At 38.6% G+C, this 18,761-nt stretch overlaps 1 protein-coding gene across 2 annotated transcripts; it reads left to right on the top strand.

The window, feature by feature from the left end:
• Window positions 1–1,813: 1,813 nt before the first annotated feature.
• On the top strand, window positions 1,814–15,625 carry LOC145777135 (protein Hikeshi-like). Of its 2 annotated transcripts, none has more exons than XM_082588432.1 (5): window positions 1,814–1,925; window positions 10,899–11,013; window positions 12,335–12,457; window positions 12,713–12,777; window positions 13,797–15,624. In XM_082588432.1, the coding sequence occupies exons 2-5, from the start codon at window positions 10,938–10,940 to the stop codon at window positions 14,082–14,084; spliced, it is 552 nt and encodes a 183-aa protein (XP_082444558.1). In that variant the 5' UTR covers window positions 1,814–1,925; window positions 10,899–10,937; the 3' UTR covers window positions 14,085–15,624. The 2 variants fall into 2 exon arrangements, with proteins under 2 accessions (XP_082444558.1, XP_082444557.1); XM_082588431.1 differs by lacking the exon at window positions 1,814–1,925 and adding an exon at window positions 8,064–8,136 and having other exon boundaries at window positions 13,797–15,625.
• The last annotated feature ends 3,136 nt before the right edge of the window (window positions 15,626–18,761 follow it).

Raw genomic sequence — 18,761 nt, 5'->3', positions numbered from 1 at the left:
AAAGCATCATTCTCAATATCGTGACGTCACACGCGTGCCAAAGGGGGGTTGTAAGTCCGCTGTGGGACTAATATCAGCTGTTTAGAAGCATATCAAACCATGCAACAATTTCTCACAAAATTTCGGGGGGGGGCCCGGGCCCCTTGGGCCCCCCCCATAAATCCGCGCCTGCCTACTGGTAATGTTTTTTTGCATCAGCTACTGCAGTCAGTGAGGTACAGGATGCTAAAGAAATGATCCAACTTTATGAAAATGTGGATGACTAAAAATTGGAGTAGTACAACTATTTGTGTTACTGAACATTTACTTATTGTGAATTTGAGTTATTCTTTTCAACATTATGTTCAAATGAAAAAGGCTAAGCAGGGTTTATTGCTAAGAACCAAGTTATCGTAGTTGTACACCAAGCAGTAAGCAGGCATGATGATTCTCCACAACCGCAGTCTACAACTCACACAGCAAAAAGTTTAGTTCAAAAGTCAAAACTAACCTTATTGGTTTTGTCTAGTCAGTTTTAGAAATTTTGGTTAAACACGCACTGAACCTTGCTAGCTAGACGCTTTACCATAAAGGTAATTTTGAACCAAAATCTTTGCTGTGAGCCCATATAGGCCTACCAAGCTCTTGTTTTTGTATATAGTTATATTACATATATATTAACTACCATACCAACATAAGCATGTAGGCTATACGTATATATTGTATAATTATTATAGGCTACGTGTTACTATTTGTAGCTTTCTGAGGCTTCTGTGTAATGATTTAAAAATGGTGCTGAAAGCGCACGCAGGTTTTTTTGACCGCTTTACTACATATTTTCTGGACCTGGGTTTTTTTTTGCCTCATCTGGGTTTTTTTTAGCACACAATCTAAGTTTATTGGAAATTTGTCGCTGGCATCATTGCTCCAGAGGCCACTGGCGGCTGGCCAGTCACCAACCAAGTCCAAAGTTGGAGTTGGCCTGGACAGCTGGAGGGATGCGTTTTGACATTTATTTTCTTGCCAATGGACTAGTAAGTGTTAACAGGTTATGGTTAATAATGCGATGTCGCACCGTTTGAGTTGAAAGCATAGCGTAAGCCAGAGACCTTGTAGAAATTTGAACCGGAACGTATTTGGCATACCGGCGTCAATGCAGATGCCATGCATTTCTGCTAATAACTGTAGCCTCTTGACATATAAAGTTATCAGGTGTAGTGTAGGTGTATTTCCTTCATGCCATTAACATTGTGAAAATCCTTAAACCTTAAAAGTTTTTGTGATATTTACCAATGGTGTTTCTTGACATTGTCCTCTTTTCACCTGTTGAAGTTTAACACTGAGTTTTTCTTGTTTTTCAGACTTTGGCTAGATTGGTTATAAAGCATGCATTAAATGGATGGCCTACTGTAAAAAGTAGGCTACCGTAGATATGTGGGACAGAATGTTTGTGTCGCCAAGCAAGGAAAACAAACCTGAACTAACATACCACCACCAGTGATTCTGATAATGAGGAATGCTATTGCATGCAGGTTAAACTTATAAAACCTGCTAGAAAAGCAGCCCTTCCCTATCACCTTCTTCTAATGCGCTTCGTTGATACTTGATAGCTTCAACTATTTGGCTGCTCCCTACAACCTTTGAAAGTTTGTTTTAATTTACTAGCTTGATACATAGCCTACAGTTTGTGTTTCATTATTCATACTAAGTGGTCTATCAAGTTAAATTAAGACAATATACCATCAGAGCTATATTTAGCACCATATATTATGGTGTATGGCCTTGCTGGTTAACAGGACAAGCCGCACTAACAGTTTGGCATTTTTTTTGGCAGTTTTTTTGAAACCCTGAAAAATTTGGCAGTTTTTTGGCGGTTTTTACGAAACATTTGGCAGGCAAAGCTATTTTGGATCTGGCAACCCTGTTGAGGACTTCATTAAATTTCGGTCAGTTTCTGGAATTTTCTATCAACTTGTCTTGTAAATTGCGCTTGATTACTTTACCTTAGCTTGGTATTGGTGGACCGTTTTCTAGTTTATTCAGTCATCCCTAGAGATTGCTTGCAGACTGCAGTGTGAACTGAAAGATAATGCAAGGTTTTGGCTAAAGATCGAGCATGTGCAATTAATTTTTGCTTTATTTCCATTTTTTCTGCAGTCAAATTATACTGAGTAAAGACAATAGCACACAAAAACGTAAAACTCATGGACGTTACTTAGTTTTATAGGCTACATCTGTAGTACAACAAAATAAAGTCTACCAAAAGCTTAACCCATATTTTGATACAGCTTTAGACTTATTATTGGACTTTATTATGCATCTATATTTTATTAGACTTTTTACTTTAAATTGGCTGCAAGTCCTCCCATTCGGCTGATCATGAACTTTCAAAAACTACAGCTGTTAAATATACAAGAAATTTATAAACTAGAGATAGCAAAATACATGCACAGAGTCCATTTAAATCTATTACCAGAAACGGAATGTAATATCTTCCACAGAATATCTGAATGCCACTCACACAATACGCGCCAATCATCCAGCAGTAACTATTTTGTTTCAAGGGTGCGTACTGAATTAGGTAAAAGGCAGGTGTTAATAAGGGGTCCTAAAGTGTGGCATGAGGTCCCAGGTGATCTCAAAGGTCTTTCTCCAACTTCTTTTAAAAGAAACTTTAAACACTACCTTCTTGATTTAAACGCCACTGTTGAATAATAACTGTTTTGTCTATATAATTACATTATTCTATTTGCTCATCTCTTTGGTATACGTTGCTTTTTATCTTTTTTACTGATTAAAATTGTCGATAGATATCTCTTAAACTCCACTCACAATTAATTCATTCAGTAGCATGGTAAACCTGCTTAGTTTGTTTGCTTTTTTTTTTTTTTCTCTTTTGCATAATGAAAACATGTGTATCTGTATCACCAAATGCTTGATTTTCTTTTTTTGTATGTGTGTTTGTGTATTTACTGTATATATGTTATTTAGGCCTACATCACCAAGCTTGAGGTGACTGCTGACTAGATGACCGTTTGGTCTTTTCGCAGTCTCCTCGTCATATGACACACAACCGATTATTATTGTATACTTTGTATTCTTTTCATGTTTGTGTTTGTGACAAATAAATGAACTGAACTGAACTGCTTCATACGAATGACGAGCTTTATAAAAGCAATTGCCTTGTTGATTGATTCTTTTGATTTGCTTAGACCTGTCTGTGTCTGTAGAGTGTAGACCAGGGCTTCCCAAACTTTTTTGCTCGCGACCCCTTTTAATCTCCTAAAATGTTTTGCGACCCCTTACGATTAAAACGACAAACAGTGCGAAATATATCATACATTTGTAATATTTATTGAAAACTTAAATCTAACGAAAACCAAAAACAATTTACCGTTCTCAGTTCAATTTGTTTTTATTTATTTCTGACCATAACAACGAAGCCTATGGGCATTGGGCAGCCCACTGGAAACAAAACAAAAAGCAAACGCATTTATTTAGTGTGAACAAAGCAAGTCCAGCCGTGGCTCAGCGTTTGTTAATACAGGTCTCAAGGGGGTTTCAATGTCGTTTAGGCTGGAACGTAGGCGAAGTGAGAAAATTTCAGATAAATCATTTTGAAATTTTTGTTTCAAGATGTTCAATTTTTTGATGAACGCATCAATTTTAGATTTCAATACAAAATAATGATGTTTTCCCCTGTTGGAAAATTTCATAATTTCAAAAGCTAGATTTCGGATTTCAACGTTAATTGGCTAGCCATTTTAAAGCTTTCACTTTTGAAAGCCACCTCACTTTGCGATGCAGTAGAAAGAGTTTTTAACTCCGATTCCATTTCACCTCATAAATTTTCAAAAATACGGGCAGCCTATTGAGTGCGCGACTTTTAATAAAGTTAATAACTGTCACAGCGTTTCACACAGAAGTGTTAAAATGCAGTACCTTGTGCAAATTGGTATAGTTTCTGCGACCCCTGAAGTTCGTTGCGCAACCCCTTGGAGGGTCGCGACGCCCAGTTTGGGAAGCCCTGGTGTAGACTATAAGCATAACGGTACTCTCAAATGGGGTAACTACGATAATATTTTTATTGTTTTATGATGTAAAAATTTAAATACCGATTGGAAATCCATAAACTTCTGAATATATGACATTTAGGGTCTTGCCTATCAGCTAAAATAAGTTTTTTTTTTTTTTTAAATTTCTTTGTATTTTTTTTAAAACTTCAAAAAATTATCATAGTTACCTCAATGTTGAGGTAACTATGAGATGTGAATATTTTGTAACAGCTTATCATTAAATCCTCTCACTGGGGCTTCAATGATAACAAAACGAATTAAAAAAATAAAGAAATTGTATTTGAAGGCAAGAAATTAGAAAATCAAACAAGCACGTCTTGCAATATATATCATATTGAATATGCAAATATGCTATTTTGCACCCATTTAAAAGAACGCAGTGCTGTACAAATTCAACATAGAATATTTACAGAATGTTCAATATTAATTACAGCAGCAGTAGTAGGCCTAGACCTATTTTATTGCAGTCATTGTTACCCCCATTGTCGTAATTACCCCAGTTGACGGTACCCGGTCATTTAGTCGACAGACGTTTGGTCGACAGGACGTTTGGTCGACAGACATTTGGTCGACAGGACGTTAGGTCGACAGAATGATTCATTTTAGGGTTAGGGTTAGTTAACTAACCTTAACCCTAACCCTAAAATGAATCAAATGTCTGTCGACCAAATGTCTGTCGACCTAATGACTGTCGACCTAATGACTGTCGACCGGACACCAGCATAACTTATATCATGTACATTTTGCTATGTTTGTTGTGTATTATTAGGTTTTCAAAATCTTCTTCAATCACTACTGGTGAACAGTTCAGCAGTTATTGCAATTTAGAGTTGTAATTGTAACTTCTAAGTTGTGTACACAGTCTTAAAGTTACTTAAACAGATCAGAAGTAGTTCAGTGAAAAAAGTAGCCAGATTCAGAACTTAAGCATTGATTGTTTCATACACTATTACAGGCCTCGAAATTCTTTTTTGTTGACGGCGGACAAACGTGTCTGGTCTGAGCAGTTATCTCGTCGGACAAATTAAGTCTCACGGCGGACACACCAGTTTTACCGTCAATCGTCATGCTTAATCACTTTATCTTGAAAATTCTTCGCCATTTGAGAACTGTAGCTACGGTTTAGAAGACTTTTCAAAATTTCAGCAAAGTTTTTCAGCGAAGTTACTCTAAAAGGCTTTCATCAGACCAACGACGTGGGCTTGAAGAGTCAAAGCGCCGTGTAGCTGCTCAATACGCCGCATAACTGATTAACTTCTACTGAACGAGGTCGTGTGGCTTCTTGCGTCACAATACTCTGAGCACTAGTCGGAAAAACTTCTACATTAACGCTACTATTTTCTGCTGTGCAAAGTTTCACTAGGCTTTTTTCATCATGTTTATTTTTGCGTGTCATGTGAACGAAAGTGAATTTTTACTGGGTCTTTTCTTTCTTACAGTAACACCAAAACTTAACAAATTTTGCTACATCTTGCTGTAATAGCCTACTGAACACATATAATCTAATTTTGTAACCAACCTTGCCTTATCAATATTACTCGGAGATCAAAGCCAGACATTGTGACGTAAACCTTGAACAAGGTTGCGTTGATTAGTGTGGAAGTAACTGTACTCCCATCGATTCTTGAAGCAAAGCATTGAAGCAATTGTTGAAGCAATGTAAAAATCGAACATTTTCCTGCTTGAATTGAAGCTACCCAGACAACAAAATCTATTGTTTTCACATTGATTCAACGTCTGCGACTGCGTCTACATTGAATAAATATAAGAATGATAGATGTTGTTGTCTGGGTGAGAGATACAGTATTCACATTTTCTAGATGCGAGCTAGAATGCACGGGAAATTATATTCTCGCAACAATTGTTAGTAGGCTGCTATGCGTTATGCAATGACGATTTGTATCACTGGTTCCTGTGTTATTTCTCGACGAACAAATATGACCGATCTAGATGGTACTTCCCGCGGACATCACATGCTGTGACGGGGGACATGACCGCCGTGTCCGCCGTGACTTTCGAGGCCTGCTATTAGAAAGCATAATTGTGTGATGATACTGGTAGGGTGCTCTTAAAAAAAATTTAGATTCATGTATATTAATCTATTAGTATAGTTTGCAAGCAGATCGTCCTATGTTATTTTTTTTTTGTATTATTATACACTTAAGTAGGGGTGTTCAATTTCGATTATTTGAATATTCGAAATTCGAAATTCAATTTATTTTCGATTTTCGAATTTCGATTTCGAATATCACAACTATTCACCAAACTGCAAAATGTGATTTTATTGAAAGAAACGACATGAAAATTCGCTAGAAAACGCGAAAAAAAGCCATGAAAATTTGCGAAAAAATAACACAAAATAACGTCTACAGCTCCAGGCCCATGTTGGTGTTTATGAACACAAGCTGATCGACATGGTCACCCGTCAGTCGGGATCTCAGCTTCGTGACGATCAGGCCAGCTTTTGAAAACGATCGCTCCACTGGAGCCGAGGTTGCTGGGATCCCAAACACTTCAAGTTCATTTTCACAGCGAGCGATTCACTGCCGCAACATTTCACTGCAGAATGCAGAGGTTTCGACTCGAAAGCGACATTGAGTATGTTTGCAAGCGCATCAAGCTAAACGCACGCTCCGTCTACGTAAGCAAATTATGTTGTTTTTGGGTGCATTCGACATCTGATGACATTGAATCGACGCAAAATGGTAGATTTTTGCTATGTCCCAGGAAGCAAAATTAGTCATTTTTACATTGATTCAACGTCTGCAGACATTAAATCAATGTAAAAATGACAGATTTTGTTGTCTGGTGTTGAATTGTAGCATCGCAACTCGTTCTAGTGATTATTTATCGCGAAGCTGTTGCGGTTTGCATACAAAAAATGCTTTCCTGTTGCCGATCGCTAGTTCATCTATTGTTTTATGTATCAATACAGCATAAAAAGTTGCCCACACACAGAAATATGCGCAGGCCCGTAGCCAGCCGGGGTAGCCAGACCGCAGAGCAGGGGGCACCTTTTTTCAGGGGGCCTCGCCCCCCCTGAAAAAAATTTCTCCCCCCTTGGCATAATCTCAATCTTCTCGGGCAAAAGCTACAATTATAATGATTTTGCATATTTAAATTTGTTCGCCCCCCCTAAAAAAGTTGTCTCCCTTGCTCTGCGGTCTGGCTACCCCTTGCTCTGCGGTCTGGCTACGGCTCTGCCCCCACGGCTTAGGCGCCTATGGATTCGGTAAAAAATGGATAAAACTGCGACAAAGCTCAGCCTACACTTTCTGCTATTGCACAACCTAGCTATCTTTATTCTTGAGAAATTTGTGAAATTTGGCAATAAAAATGCCAACCTGGCATCCCTGGTGCAGGACTGGCCGTTGGACCCGCGAGAGCGTGTGATAGTCACGTGATCGACGATGCGCATGCGTCGAAGTCTTTTTTCGCTTGCAAAATGCGACAAGACAGATTTCGCGCCACTTGCGTTACTTTCAACCGCGTTCAGCCGAAAGGGCGGCTATAATTTCGAATATGTCCGACACGAATAACGAATTTCGAATATCACCATAATCGAATCGAAAATCGAAATTGAACACCCCTACACTTAAGTAATATCTTATCACTGATTCTACCACTATCTATAGAGAAATTACTTTCACTACTTTTGACCTCAATTATTATAACCTACAATTATATTCTCAATGCAATGCATGCCTTTTCGTTTCATCTTATGTTAATTTTATCTCAAATAAAGTATTTGAGTAATAGCATTTAACATGAACATGCATGACAGTTTTGTTTTGGAATAGTAAGATAGTTGAAATATTCACTGAATAAAACTTATTCTGTGAGTATTTCAACTATCAAGTATTTCAATATTATACAAGTATTTTACAAGTATTTCAATACAAGTATTTCATTCAATACTTATTACAAGTATTTCAATACAGTATTTCAATATTCTGTGAGTATTTCAACACTGATTAAAACTTATTTCATAACAATTTTTTCAGTGATACCATTGTTATTATTTGTTAAAAGTTTCTACATTTGGTTGATCATGTTTGCAGTGATTGTTGCTGGACGATTGGTAGGTATTTCTAATCTTAATATTGTTTGTGCTCATAGCAGATTAGATTTCCATAGATTACATATCGTCTCTAATAAGCTGAACTATCGTAAGTCCAAATTTTTCAAAATTGCGTTTTTGATTGATTTGGTATCTTTATAGACCACAGTTCATTTTGTTAAAGCGCCGTAACTCCATCTACTTTAGTTTTGATAATACAGAACGATGAGCTATCGTAAATGAATGTACAGCAAACACAGAGTGAACTTTAAAATTCAATTTTCTCAAAACTGCATTTTTGGAGTTACGATAGTTCAGCTTATTAGACCCGATATTATTGTCTGGCAATAGGTACTATTGTTAACTTTGTTCATTATTACAAACTGAAGATTAGTGAGACCCAGTTATGCTTCGTTTTGTTCAGTTAAAGTTTGTATGTGTCATGTTATTCTCAGCGTCTTTGCTTTGCCTTGTACGCTTGACGACTGAACAAGTTCCTAATAATAAGTCACAAAGCTTATGCGGAAGCTACAGCTATGTGATTTGTAAAACACAATATTTGCAGTCCTTGAAAATACTCAATGCCCAATGCAGGCCTCGAAATTCGTTTTTGTTGACGGCAGACAAACGTGTCCGGTCTGAGCAGCTATCTCGGCGGACAAATTAAGTCTCGCGGCGGACACACCAGTTTTAGCGTCGATTGTCATGCTTAATCACATAATCTTGATAATTCTTCGCCATTTGAGAACTATAGCTACGGTTTAGAAGGCTTTTTTTAAATCCAGCAAAGTCAGTCTGAAAGGCTTTCATCAGACCAACGACGTGGGCTTGAAGAGTCAAACCGCCGTGTGGCTGCTTAATTCGCTGCATAACTGGTTAACTTCCACCAAACGAGGTCGCGTGGCTTTTTGCATCACAATGCTCTGGGCACGAGTCGGAAAACTTCTACGCTAACGCCACTATTTTCTGCTGTGCAAAGTTTCACTAGGCTTTTTTCTTTAGGTTTATTTTTGCGTGTCATGTGAACGAAAGTGAATTTTCCCTGGGTCTTTTCTTTCTTACTGTAATACCAAAACTTAACAAATTTTGCTACATCTTGCTATAATAGCCTACTCGTGCAATCTAATTTTGTAACCAACCTTGCTTTATCAATATTGCTCGGGGATGAAAGCCAGACATATTGTGACGTAAGACTTGAACTAGGTTGCGCGTGATTAGTGTAAAAGTACCTGTACTCCCATCGGTTCTTAGCAAAGAATTCACCTTTGTTACGCTGTTTCATTGTCACCAATCGTTGAAGCAACGTAAAAATCGAAAGTTTTCCTGCTTGAATTGAAGCTAAGGGATACAGGATTCACATTTTCTAGTTGCGCGCTAGAATGCGCGGGAATTTATATATATATTTGCAACAATTGTTCGTGCTATGCAATGACAATTTGTATCGCTATTTCTCGGCGGACAAATATGACCGATCTAGATGGTACTTGCTGCGGACATCACATGCTGTGAAGGCGGACATGACCGCCGTGAATTTCGAGGCCTGCCAATGTCCATGGCCAGAGACATCTTTTTTTATATATATAATAAGTGTTTGGAAGTTAAATTTTAATAGGCTAACATGATAGCCTATGTTCTTTTGGTGTAAACTAAGCTAAACTATCACAAGGTGTTTTAGTAGATAATCTTGTGTTTTCTCTTAGATTTTGTCAATCAAACATGACTCACTTAGCTTCAACCACAGAAGAAGTCAGTCGTGTCTGACTGAAGAAACATTGCAGGCCTCAAAACAATTTTTCCGGTGGCCAAACATGTCTGACTAAAGCAAGCTGTTTGGTGGCCAATCACAAGCACATGGCAGTCATGTGCTTGTGATTGGAACGGAACGAACGAACTTCGACACGCATCAATACTAATGACTTATATATCGCATCAATAAAGTGTATTGTGATGTTACTTGCATCCTCCTTATCGTTAGACATCAGCTGCTTGGTCAATCAGTAATGTTAACGATTCAAGCATAGACAGTGTGCAACTGTGCATTGTGATTTATCGGGTGCTTTGACTGCTTTCTAATTCTTTGTGATTATAACTGGCAAAGTACTTTATTCATCAAGCCGCTTGCGTAAAATTTTCTCGGAACTTTATGGTGGACAAATGCGGCCGACGGAAGGACGAGACCCGGCGGACAAAATGTCAATGTTTGTAGGTTAATTGAGGCCATGGCCCTACCCCCGATGGCCGCCTTCAGTTTCGATGCCTGCATTGCAATATACGTATATTATCGCCTGAAATACCTGGGATAGTGTAGCTTAGTTTACACCAGCCACATATCATGTTGTATCATCTCTACGATATTGTTAGCAGTTTAGCTTGTTTTAAAATAAACCAAAACTTGGTCTGGCTGTGACAAAGGTATCAGGAAAAACATTTGGTCACATTAGCAATGGGCATGACACATGAATGAAGCAATTTGCTATTTTTGTCTACGACTACTTTTGTCCTATTCTGGAACGCTGATTTTTTAATTTGACAATAACCGGAATATACAATACAACAATGCCATATTGTCAGTTATATATATATGTTTTTTAGTCAAGCTAGGCTACTAAACATATCCAAATCAAAACAGTTTCTAGTATAATACGTTTTTGCCTTCGCTTTTATCGGGTGCAAGGTTAATTGAAACAATTATTGATTGCTCTGCAGATAGTTTTATGCTTCTGAGCTAATTAACTTAGACTTGCATTGCTCACATGCTAAAGTATTTCTATTTGCTATTAAAGGTGCAGACAGATGTTGTCGTTGTCGATGAAAGAAAATTCATGTTTACACTGATGGACATGGACAATGTTAATCACATTGTAGTCTTCATGACTGGGCAGCAGCCGTTTCCTGATGGTAGACAATAATTTGTTCAACACTATTGTCATGAACAATTTGTAACCTTTGGGTTCATTATATTTATGAAAGTTGTAGCAATGGTTCAAAATTATTGCTGTTTATAACTTAGCATCCGTTTTTGAAAGTATTTTTGTACTAAAAAATTTTTGTTGAAAAAAGTTTTTATGTCAGATCATCATAATCCAACGTCGGTTTGTTCCCCACTAGTGGGGGTGGCCGATTGTTTTAATCCCTTTTCTCCATTTCACCCTGTCCCTTGCATCTTCCTCCTTCAGTCCGACTTTTTTAAACTCATCCTTCACTTGTTGTTTCCACGTTCTTCTTGGACGACCGCGTTTCCTCTTCCCATCCACCTTTAGATCTAGTGCCTTTCTAAGAAAACTTCCTTCCTCCCTCCTTATCACATGTCCATACCATCTTACTCCATTTGCCCTTGCCAGTTGGTCTATGGTCTCTCTCATCTCTAGCATATCCAACAATTCTTCAGTCCTTTTTTCCCTTCTCGTTTTCACCCCACACATTGCTCTCACCATTGACCTTTCCGTTCTTCTCAGGATTGCCAGTTCATCTCTCTCAATACCCATGTCTCGCTACCATATAGCATTGCAGGCCACACACAGCTCCGATATACTTTTCCTTTCATCCTTAGTGAAAATTTTCTACCATACAACATTTCCCCACATTCCCTGAACTTTGCCCAGCCCAATCTTGCCCTTGTTGTCACCGCTGCTTCACATCCACCACTTCCATTTATCCGATCACCCAGATAACAGAAGTCTGTCACTGTTTCGATGCCATGGCAGAACTCATCATCATGGCCTTCCACTTCATTCCTTCCTTTACTGCATTTCCCACAAACAAAACACTTCGCCAAACTTGTTGCGGCTCTCTTGATATTAGCACATCTTGCATGTACCCACTTTCCACATTCCTTGCATTGCATTGAATTTCTCATCACTCTCTTATATATATATGTTAATTGGTATTTATTTAGTATTTTGTTGTTTCATATATTGTTTGTATTGTTTACATACATACTGTTTCATAACATATTTTTTCTTTCAAGTGAATAGTAGTGATATGAATTACAATATAATAACAAATGCAAGATCTTTTCTGTCCATATGAAATTAAATTTTCGCTACAGTATTTCTTCTAACGATCCTACAAAGTGTGAAACAGGCTGGTTACCGTACTTTGATAATCGATATTCATTGTTCAATATACTTTAAAAATTAGCTCTGCTTAGCAGGGCGCTTACACTGAGCACTCTTTTGTGGTATTAATACCATTTATCGTATCATAATGTGTTATGTAGGTTCTGGTGGCTCTGTGTATATCAATTGGCCTTCTGAAACTGGCCAAAGTGCCTGGCAACTGATAGGGCATTTAACGAATCAAAAACCATCTGCCATATTCAAGATATCTGGTCTTCAAAAAGGTACATACAGAATCTTATACATTTTTAGCTTTTTTTCAAAATATGTCTACATCATGCAGACCAGGTTATAAAGAATAAATCAAAGATACCTTTCCTTTCTTAACAACATGTACCAGTAGTAAGCCTATGATTATATATTAATAATATTATAGTAAAAAATCAGTGCGAAAAGTGCTCTTCACCTTTTGTGCATACTGCATATATATAATTATTAACTATAGTTATATGAAGTTATTCCAAGCATTCTATTCACAGCTGAAGCAACCTCATCGAATATCTTTTCAAGTTTTCCTTCATCGCAACACCCTCACCATGCACAGGTAGGTAAGGTGTGAACGTGTGGTCACCAATGGCTACCACATTTACCTTTTATATTAAACTATTAATTATTCGATCCATGGTTTTTCTTGTTTATTCTAAACAAATAATAAAATTTGACAGCTATGTACTGTACTTTCCATGGCTGAACATTATTTTGTAGTTTGATGAGATTGAATCACAACGACTACTGTTTCAAACTTGAGTTTTTCTTCATGAGCTTTAAACACTAATAAATCTTGTCAAGCAGTTTTCTTTTGCTATGGTGGTACAATCAATCGTCCGCCCCGTTAGCTCAGTGGTTACGCGCCCGGCTCAAGATCACGCAGCGCTGATTCGTCTTTCGTTGTGTGTGCTTGAGCAATGCATTTCAGGACTGCTCTTCATTCAGCGGCACCTAGTGAATGGAATAATTCCCCGGCAACAATAGGAAAACTGTTAAACTTCACTCTGCTAATCTCGGTAACCGACCCCGCGACAAGAGCCTCTACAAGTATGCGAAACTACCAGGAATAACCAATCATGGCTTTGTCAGTCCGAGGATAAAGATTCAAAACCAATCAAATAAACCTTGGTATTTTAAAACTGGTAATCCAATCCCTGATGGCTTGATACTTGAGGGCACCATACTGTAAGTGTAGTGGATCAAACTGATGACCTTTCCAAGGCTACTGCTGTGACAGGGCCTGTGTCAAAGATTTAAAGCCCCAAAAGTATGCCAAGCTGATGAAGTTACACTAGCTGCTCGTGGCTATTTTTAATGGATAGGCTGCAAAAATGTTTTACATTACATTTTATTCACCGATTTCACGAGGGCGAGGGTAGGCTTCAGCCTTGCAGCCTATTCGGACGAGCGTCACTGTGAAGCTTTTCGCTACCACCAATAATTATTATTGAAAGCTGTTAGTACTCCAGATCGCATAAATGAGCTAAACAGAACAACTGCACTGAACTAATCAATGTTTTGTTTGATGTTTGATCAAGCAGTAATTTCATGGTGCCAACAATGTTTTTATTACAGTTAGGAATTTCTATTGAGAATTTGGATGAAATTTCCCAGCAAGTTCCCGCCATAAATTCAACGATAGATCAAGGAAGTACATTCACTGAGTTCACGAGTAGTATGCTCACCAGCTTCTATAATTACTCTTCTTCATTTTCGAAGTCCTTACAAGAAATCGTTAGTATCGCATCCACTTATGGAGATTCAGTATCTCAAACCCAATTTATTCCAGCTTCTGTTTTAGAGAACTGGTTAAAACAGTTTCAAAGCAAATTGGCCAGGGATGTCAATTTTTGGAAAAAGTAAAGGTGTCGGCCCTAATCTTCCATCTTTGTCATCTGCACCAAGTGTGACTCACCAGTAAATGTTTCTACTACTTTTTGTAACTCGGTTCTCCGGGTAACTTTTTTTTTACAAATGAGAAACTTTTCACGCATCTATTTGCTTCGTCTGTCGATACTTAGCGTACAAGAGGGATTACGAAGTAACCACTTCTTAGAGCTTCTTTTTAACCTCTATTACTGATTACTCCTGTTGTGTTTTTGGGCAGCGCAAGACCTCCATACAGACGCCCAGGCCAGCACCTACCTACCTACTGATAACTAATTGTGTCCAACCGCTACATACTACAGCTGTTTTGATGCTTTCAAATTTTACGCCCAATTGCACGTGTTTGTGAATATGTCCAGCAAGGTTTATACGAATGAGATCGTCGTTTCTGTGTGAAGAAACAACTGGTTTAGTTAAAAGTATAAGCCGTGATGTCCCAAGCTGTGTGTGTGTGTCGTACCCAGTCTAATTGGCAGCGATTAAAAGTTTAAAATAAGTGAACCTTAAGACAAGGAAACTAATCATAGTGTCCACCTCTAAACCTGCCATTGTGTGTCTTGCCAAACAAAACAATCCAGTGCTTTCAATAGGTTTCACACCGATACCCATGTGATCCATATGTGAATTTTCAAACTTTGGTTCGAATGGAAATCTAGTCACACAATTCATCAGAAAGGTTCTGCATTCTACACCTGTAAATGGCCAATACTTGTAACGTATAGTTTGGAATTTCTACCTTGTTTAAAAACTAGGTTCACTGTTGTTCGTATGATCTTAAAATGCACGTTTGATTACGAATTCAAGGGGTTTTCATTTAGCTAATCCTTGAAAGGGTAGTTACTTATCTTGGTATCATCCCTCCAGGAAATCTATTCTACCGCCAATACTTTGTGTGGGACAATAAACCCAACATATTCCCTGTCCTATGTAATTGCAACGTAGTCTCTGTGTTGCAGTTTTTGCAGTAGCCTATATGTTTCACTGCTTCAACCATGCAATGAGTTGAATTGCTGTGAGTCCGTTTACTATCAAAATGTTGCAAGTCATTTCCCGAACAGCAAAACCCTTAATTTTTACATTGATTCAACATTATGCTGATTTTGAATCAATGTAAAAATGACGAATTTTGCTGTTTGTGGTATTTCAGAATCAAGTTTGTTCCAAGAGTTAATCAACCTGTGCTTATTTGGTCTTTTAACTGCATTTAACACAAATCCAATTTGTTGTTTGGTTGCAGTAGCTAGTAGCCCGCTGTTTATATATCATTTATAATACTGATATTTGCAATTTGCATTGTTCACCTGAATCTAATTACGAAATTGTTGTCTGAATGCATTCGACTACAATGCGAAAGTATTCTTGACAAACTGCATTTAAGTTCTCGTTCCCACGTGTGGGTCTATTCAAAAAGGAATTCAGCATTTACGATTTTTGAACGACAGTACGTAATCTGAAAAGTTGACTGAATAAAAGCAAAGTCATTTACAAACTGTGGAGTAAGACTTAATGAATGGATAGGAGTGTGCACTTGCAGTATCGGTGTGTTGTAACTGATGTTATTTATTGGCATCGAGTAACCTTTAGTGGTTGTTCATCAATGTAACCGGCAATCTTACGAACACTCGTTATGAATGGCAATTAGTTTTCTTTTCAACTGTGTTTCAGGCTGATGCTCCAATCAAAACGCTCTAGACAAAATACTCCAATCGATATTCAAGGAAGACAGGCCACACTCGCAACATGAGGCTTAATTTAAGGCCTGCAGTATCAAAACTGGTTGATGATTATGATACTTGTTGCATATTTAGTAAGGCAAACCGGGGCATGTTGTCACAGCAATTTTTTTGTACTTGCACTGACTGCTTCGAGTCTGTATTTGTAGCACGTGCTTCGTTAAGAGTCATCTTCATTTTGAGGTTAGCATAGTCAAGAAAAGACAGCAGGTTTAGCTTAAATTAAATTATTATCAAAAATTTGGTTATCGATGTAAGTTTCACTAACTTTTCAAAATTATGTGACGCTTTCGTAAGAGCAGTCTGACCGCAAATATGAAGTCAGTTTTATAGATTATTATGTTAGAAGTTTAGCTGACACTTTAACAGCGTGCCTTTTCTAGCCACCATTAAAACTTGTACGTACGTCGGGGCGAGTTGTCACAGCTGTGATGATGGTCACAGCTTACGAGAAGCAGAAGCAACATTTGACATAAACTACCGAACCCTTGGTCGATATGTGAAGGCAAGGAAACAAGACCCAAAGCAGTTGTTGAATTAATTTCAACTTGTTTATAAATGTGTAAATTCCACGTAATAAAATTTGATTTTGTAAGGCAAACCGGGGCGTGTTGTCACCAGAGGTGGGCACCCGCTACTTTTAAAGTAGCGCGCGCTACCGCTACTTTTGTCTAAAATGACACTAGGAAACACTCAAGTCCCTATAGTGACGCAAAAATGACCTTGAAAACGAAAGTTATCATTCGTTTACGCTGTCATTTTAACGTCGTTAAAAACACATTCTAAGGGAAATTTATTGTTACGCATCTTTGAAAAACACGAGCATTTCAAAATGAGAGTCACCAAGTCCTGCCCGCTTTCACTTAAGCACATCTATTCCAACAGAGAAAAGTCTCTCCACCGCAGCACTGGAAGGAATGGGGGTGTTGTATTTTATGAACAGATGTTTTAACTCGGTATTCGAAAAGCTCAAGGACTTACTCTTGTTCGAAAAAAAGGCGTCCACAATTGCTGCTTCCTTCTGCACCGACGTTTCACGGGATGGCGCAAACACTCCAAAAAATACATCCTCGGAGTCATGACTGGTGTTGGTGTCACTCTTCTCGGTATCAACCTGGCTTGATGTCTCCCGCAACAGTCGAATTACATCTGTCTTGACTTTTTCTCGCAGTGCGTCACCAGCGTCAGCATCATCCGTGGACATAGGCGCCGGGTTTTGAAAATTGCCGGGGGGGGGGCAAACTTTCTGGCCGACCGATTGCTTACATTCAAAATGCTGATGTTTGTTTGTCAGCATTGATGTATGTTTGCGTCTATCTGCCATTGTATATCGCCAAGCTTTATAATGTAGGCTCAGGCCTCGAAATTCACGTCGGACATTGTCCGCCGTCACGGCATGTGATGTCCGCGGGAAGTAGCCAACCATCTAGATCGGTCATATTTGTCCGCCGAGAAATAACACAGCAACTAGCGATACAAATCGACATTGCATAGCACGAACAATTGTTGCGATAATATATTTTCTAGCGCGCATCTGGAAAATGTGAATGCTGTATCCCTTAGCTTCCATTCAAGGAGGAAAACTTTCGATTTTTACGTTGCTTCAACGATTGATGACATTGAATCAGCGTAACAAAGGTGAATTCTTCGCTAGGAATCGATAGGAGTACAGGTACTTCTACACTAATCACGCGCAATTTAGTTCAAGTTTTACGTTACAATGTCTGGCATTGATCTCCGAGTAATAATGATATGGCAAGATTGGTCACTAAATTAGATCATACGAGTAGGCTATTACAGCAAGATGCAGCAAAATTTGTTAAGTTTTGGTATTACAGTAACAAAGAAAAGACCCAAGGAAAATTCACTTTCGCTCACATGACACGCAAAAATAAACTTAAAGAAAAAAGCTTGTGAAACTTTGTACAGCAGAAAGTATGCAGCGTTGGTGTAGAAATTTTCCGACTCCTGCCCAGAGCATTGTGACGTAATAAGCTACACGACCTCGTTCGGTGGAAGTTAATCGGTTATGTGACGTATTGACCAGCTACACAGCGCTTTGACTCTTCAAGCGCAAGTCGTTGGTCTGATGAAAGCCTTTCAGAGTGACTTTACTGATTTTTTAAAAAGCCTTCTAAAACCGTGCGAAGAATTATTAGCAAGATAAAGTGATTAAGCATGACGATCGACGGCTAAAACTGGTGTGTCCGCCGTGAGACTTGATTTGTCCGCCGAGATAGCTGCTCAGACCGGACACGTTTGTCCGCCACCAACAAAAACGAATTTCGAGGCCTGTAGGGAGTGTAGGCTGCTTCGAATTATATGCTGGTCACTTTGAACTTTAGCTCTTAATACGCGTAGCCGTAGATAGCCTACTAAACTGAGCAAACTGCACCTCGTTATTGACACTCCCAAAAAAAAACGTTTTTCAATCATTGTTAGTATGCTTCAACGGCACCATGCTGGCGTTTATCAGCTACCGTAATTCTGTTTCTTTTGTTATCTTAGGAGCAGCGCTCTTGTTGCAACAAGTAGATCTTTTAATTGAGATCGATCCGCAATGAAGGTCAAACTAACGCAAATCTGAACTTGGAAACATTTGATTTAGGATTTTTTTAAAATAATTTGCGGGGGAGCAGCCACCCCGAGCTAAATTCACGGGGGGGCGCCGCCCCCCGGAGTCGGCGCCTATGTCCGTGGAAACGTAGTGCAAAAATTGTAGCCACGACGTCTTGAAGGAGGGATGAAGACATGATGCCATAACGCATTTCATGTTGTTGAAGCACTTGTTGAATCGTTTCTTCACCCCTTCAAGGACTTTCACTTTCAACTCCTCACAAGATCACTGATCTCGGTCAACTTCTTCCTGCTAATTGTGATGGTTGGAAGCAAGACTCCGTAATATGCCTTGGACTCGCCC

Source organism: Aplidium turbinatum, chromosome 9, assembly GCF_918807975.1.
Source record: "Aplidium turbinatum chromosome 9, kaAplTurb1.1, whole genome shotgun sequence".
NCBI classification, from domain to species: Eukaryota; Metazoa; Chordata; class Ascidiacea; order Aplousobranchia; family Polyclinidae; genus Aplidium; species Aplidium turbinatum.
This window is presented reverse-complemented; position numbering and strand designations above follow the sequence as displayed.

Coding starts and splice junctions, on each gene's coding strand:
- LOC145777135 (XM_082588431.1), top strand. CDS start 8,107: ATGTTTGCAGTGATTGTTGCTGGACGATTG. Junction 11,014..12,334: donor GCAGCAGCCGTTTCCTGATG/GTAGACAATAAT, acceptor TGTGTTATGTAG/GTTCTGGTGGCTCTGTGTAT. Junction 12,778..13,796: donor AACACCCTCACCATGCACAG/GTAGGTAAGGTG, acceptor TTTTTATTACAG/TTAGGAATTTCTATTGAGAA.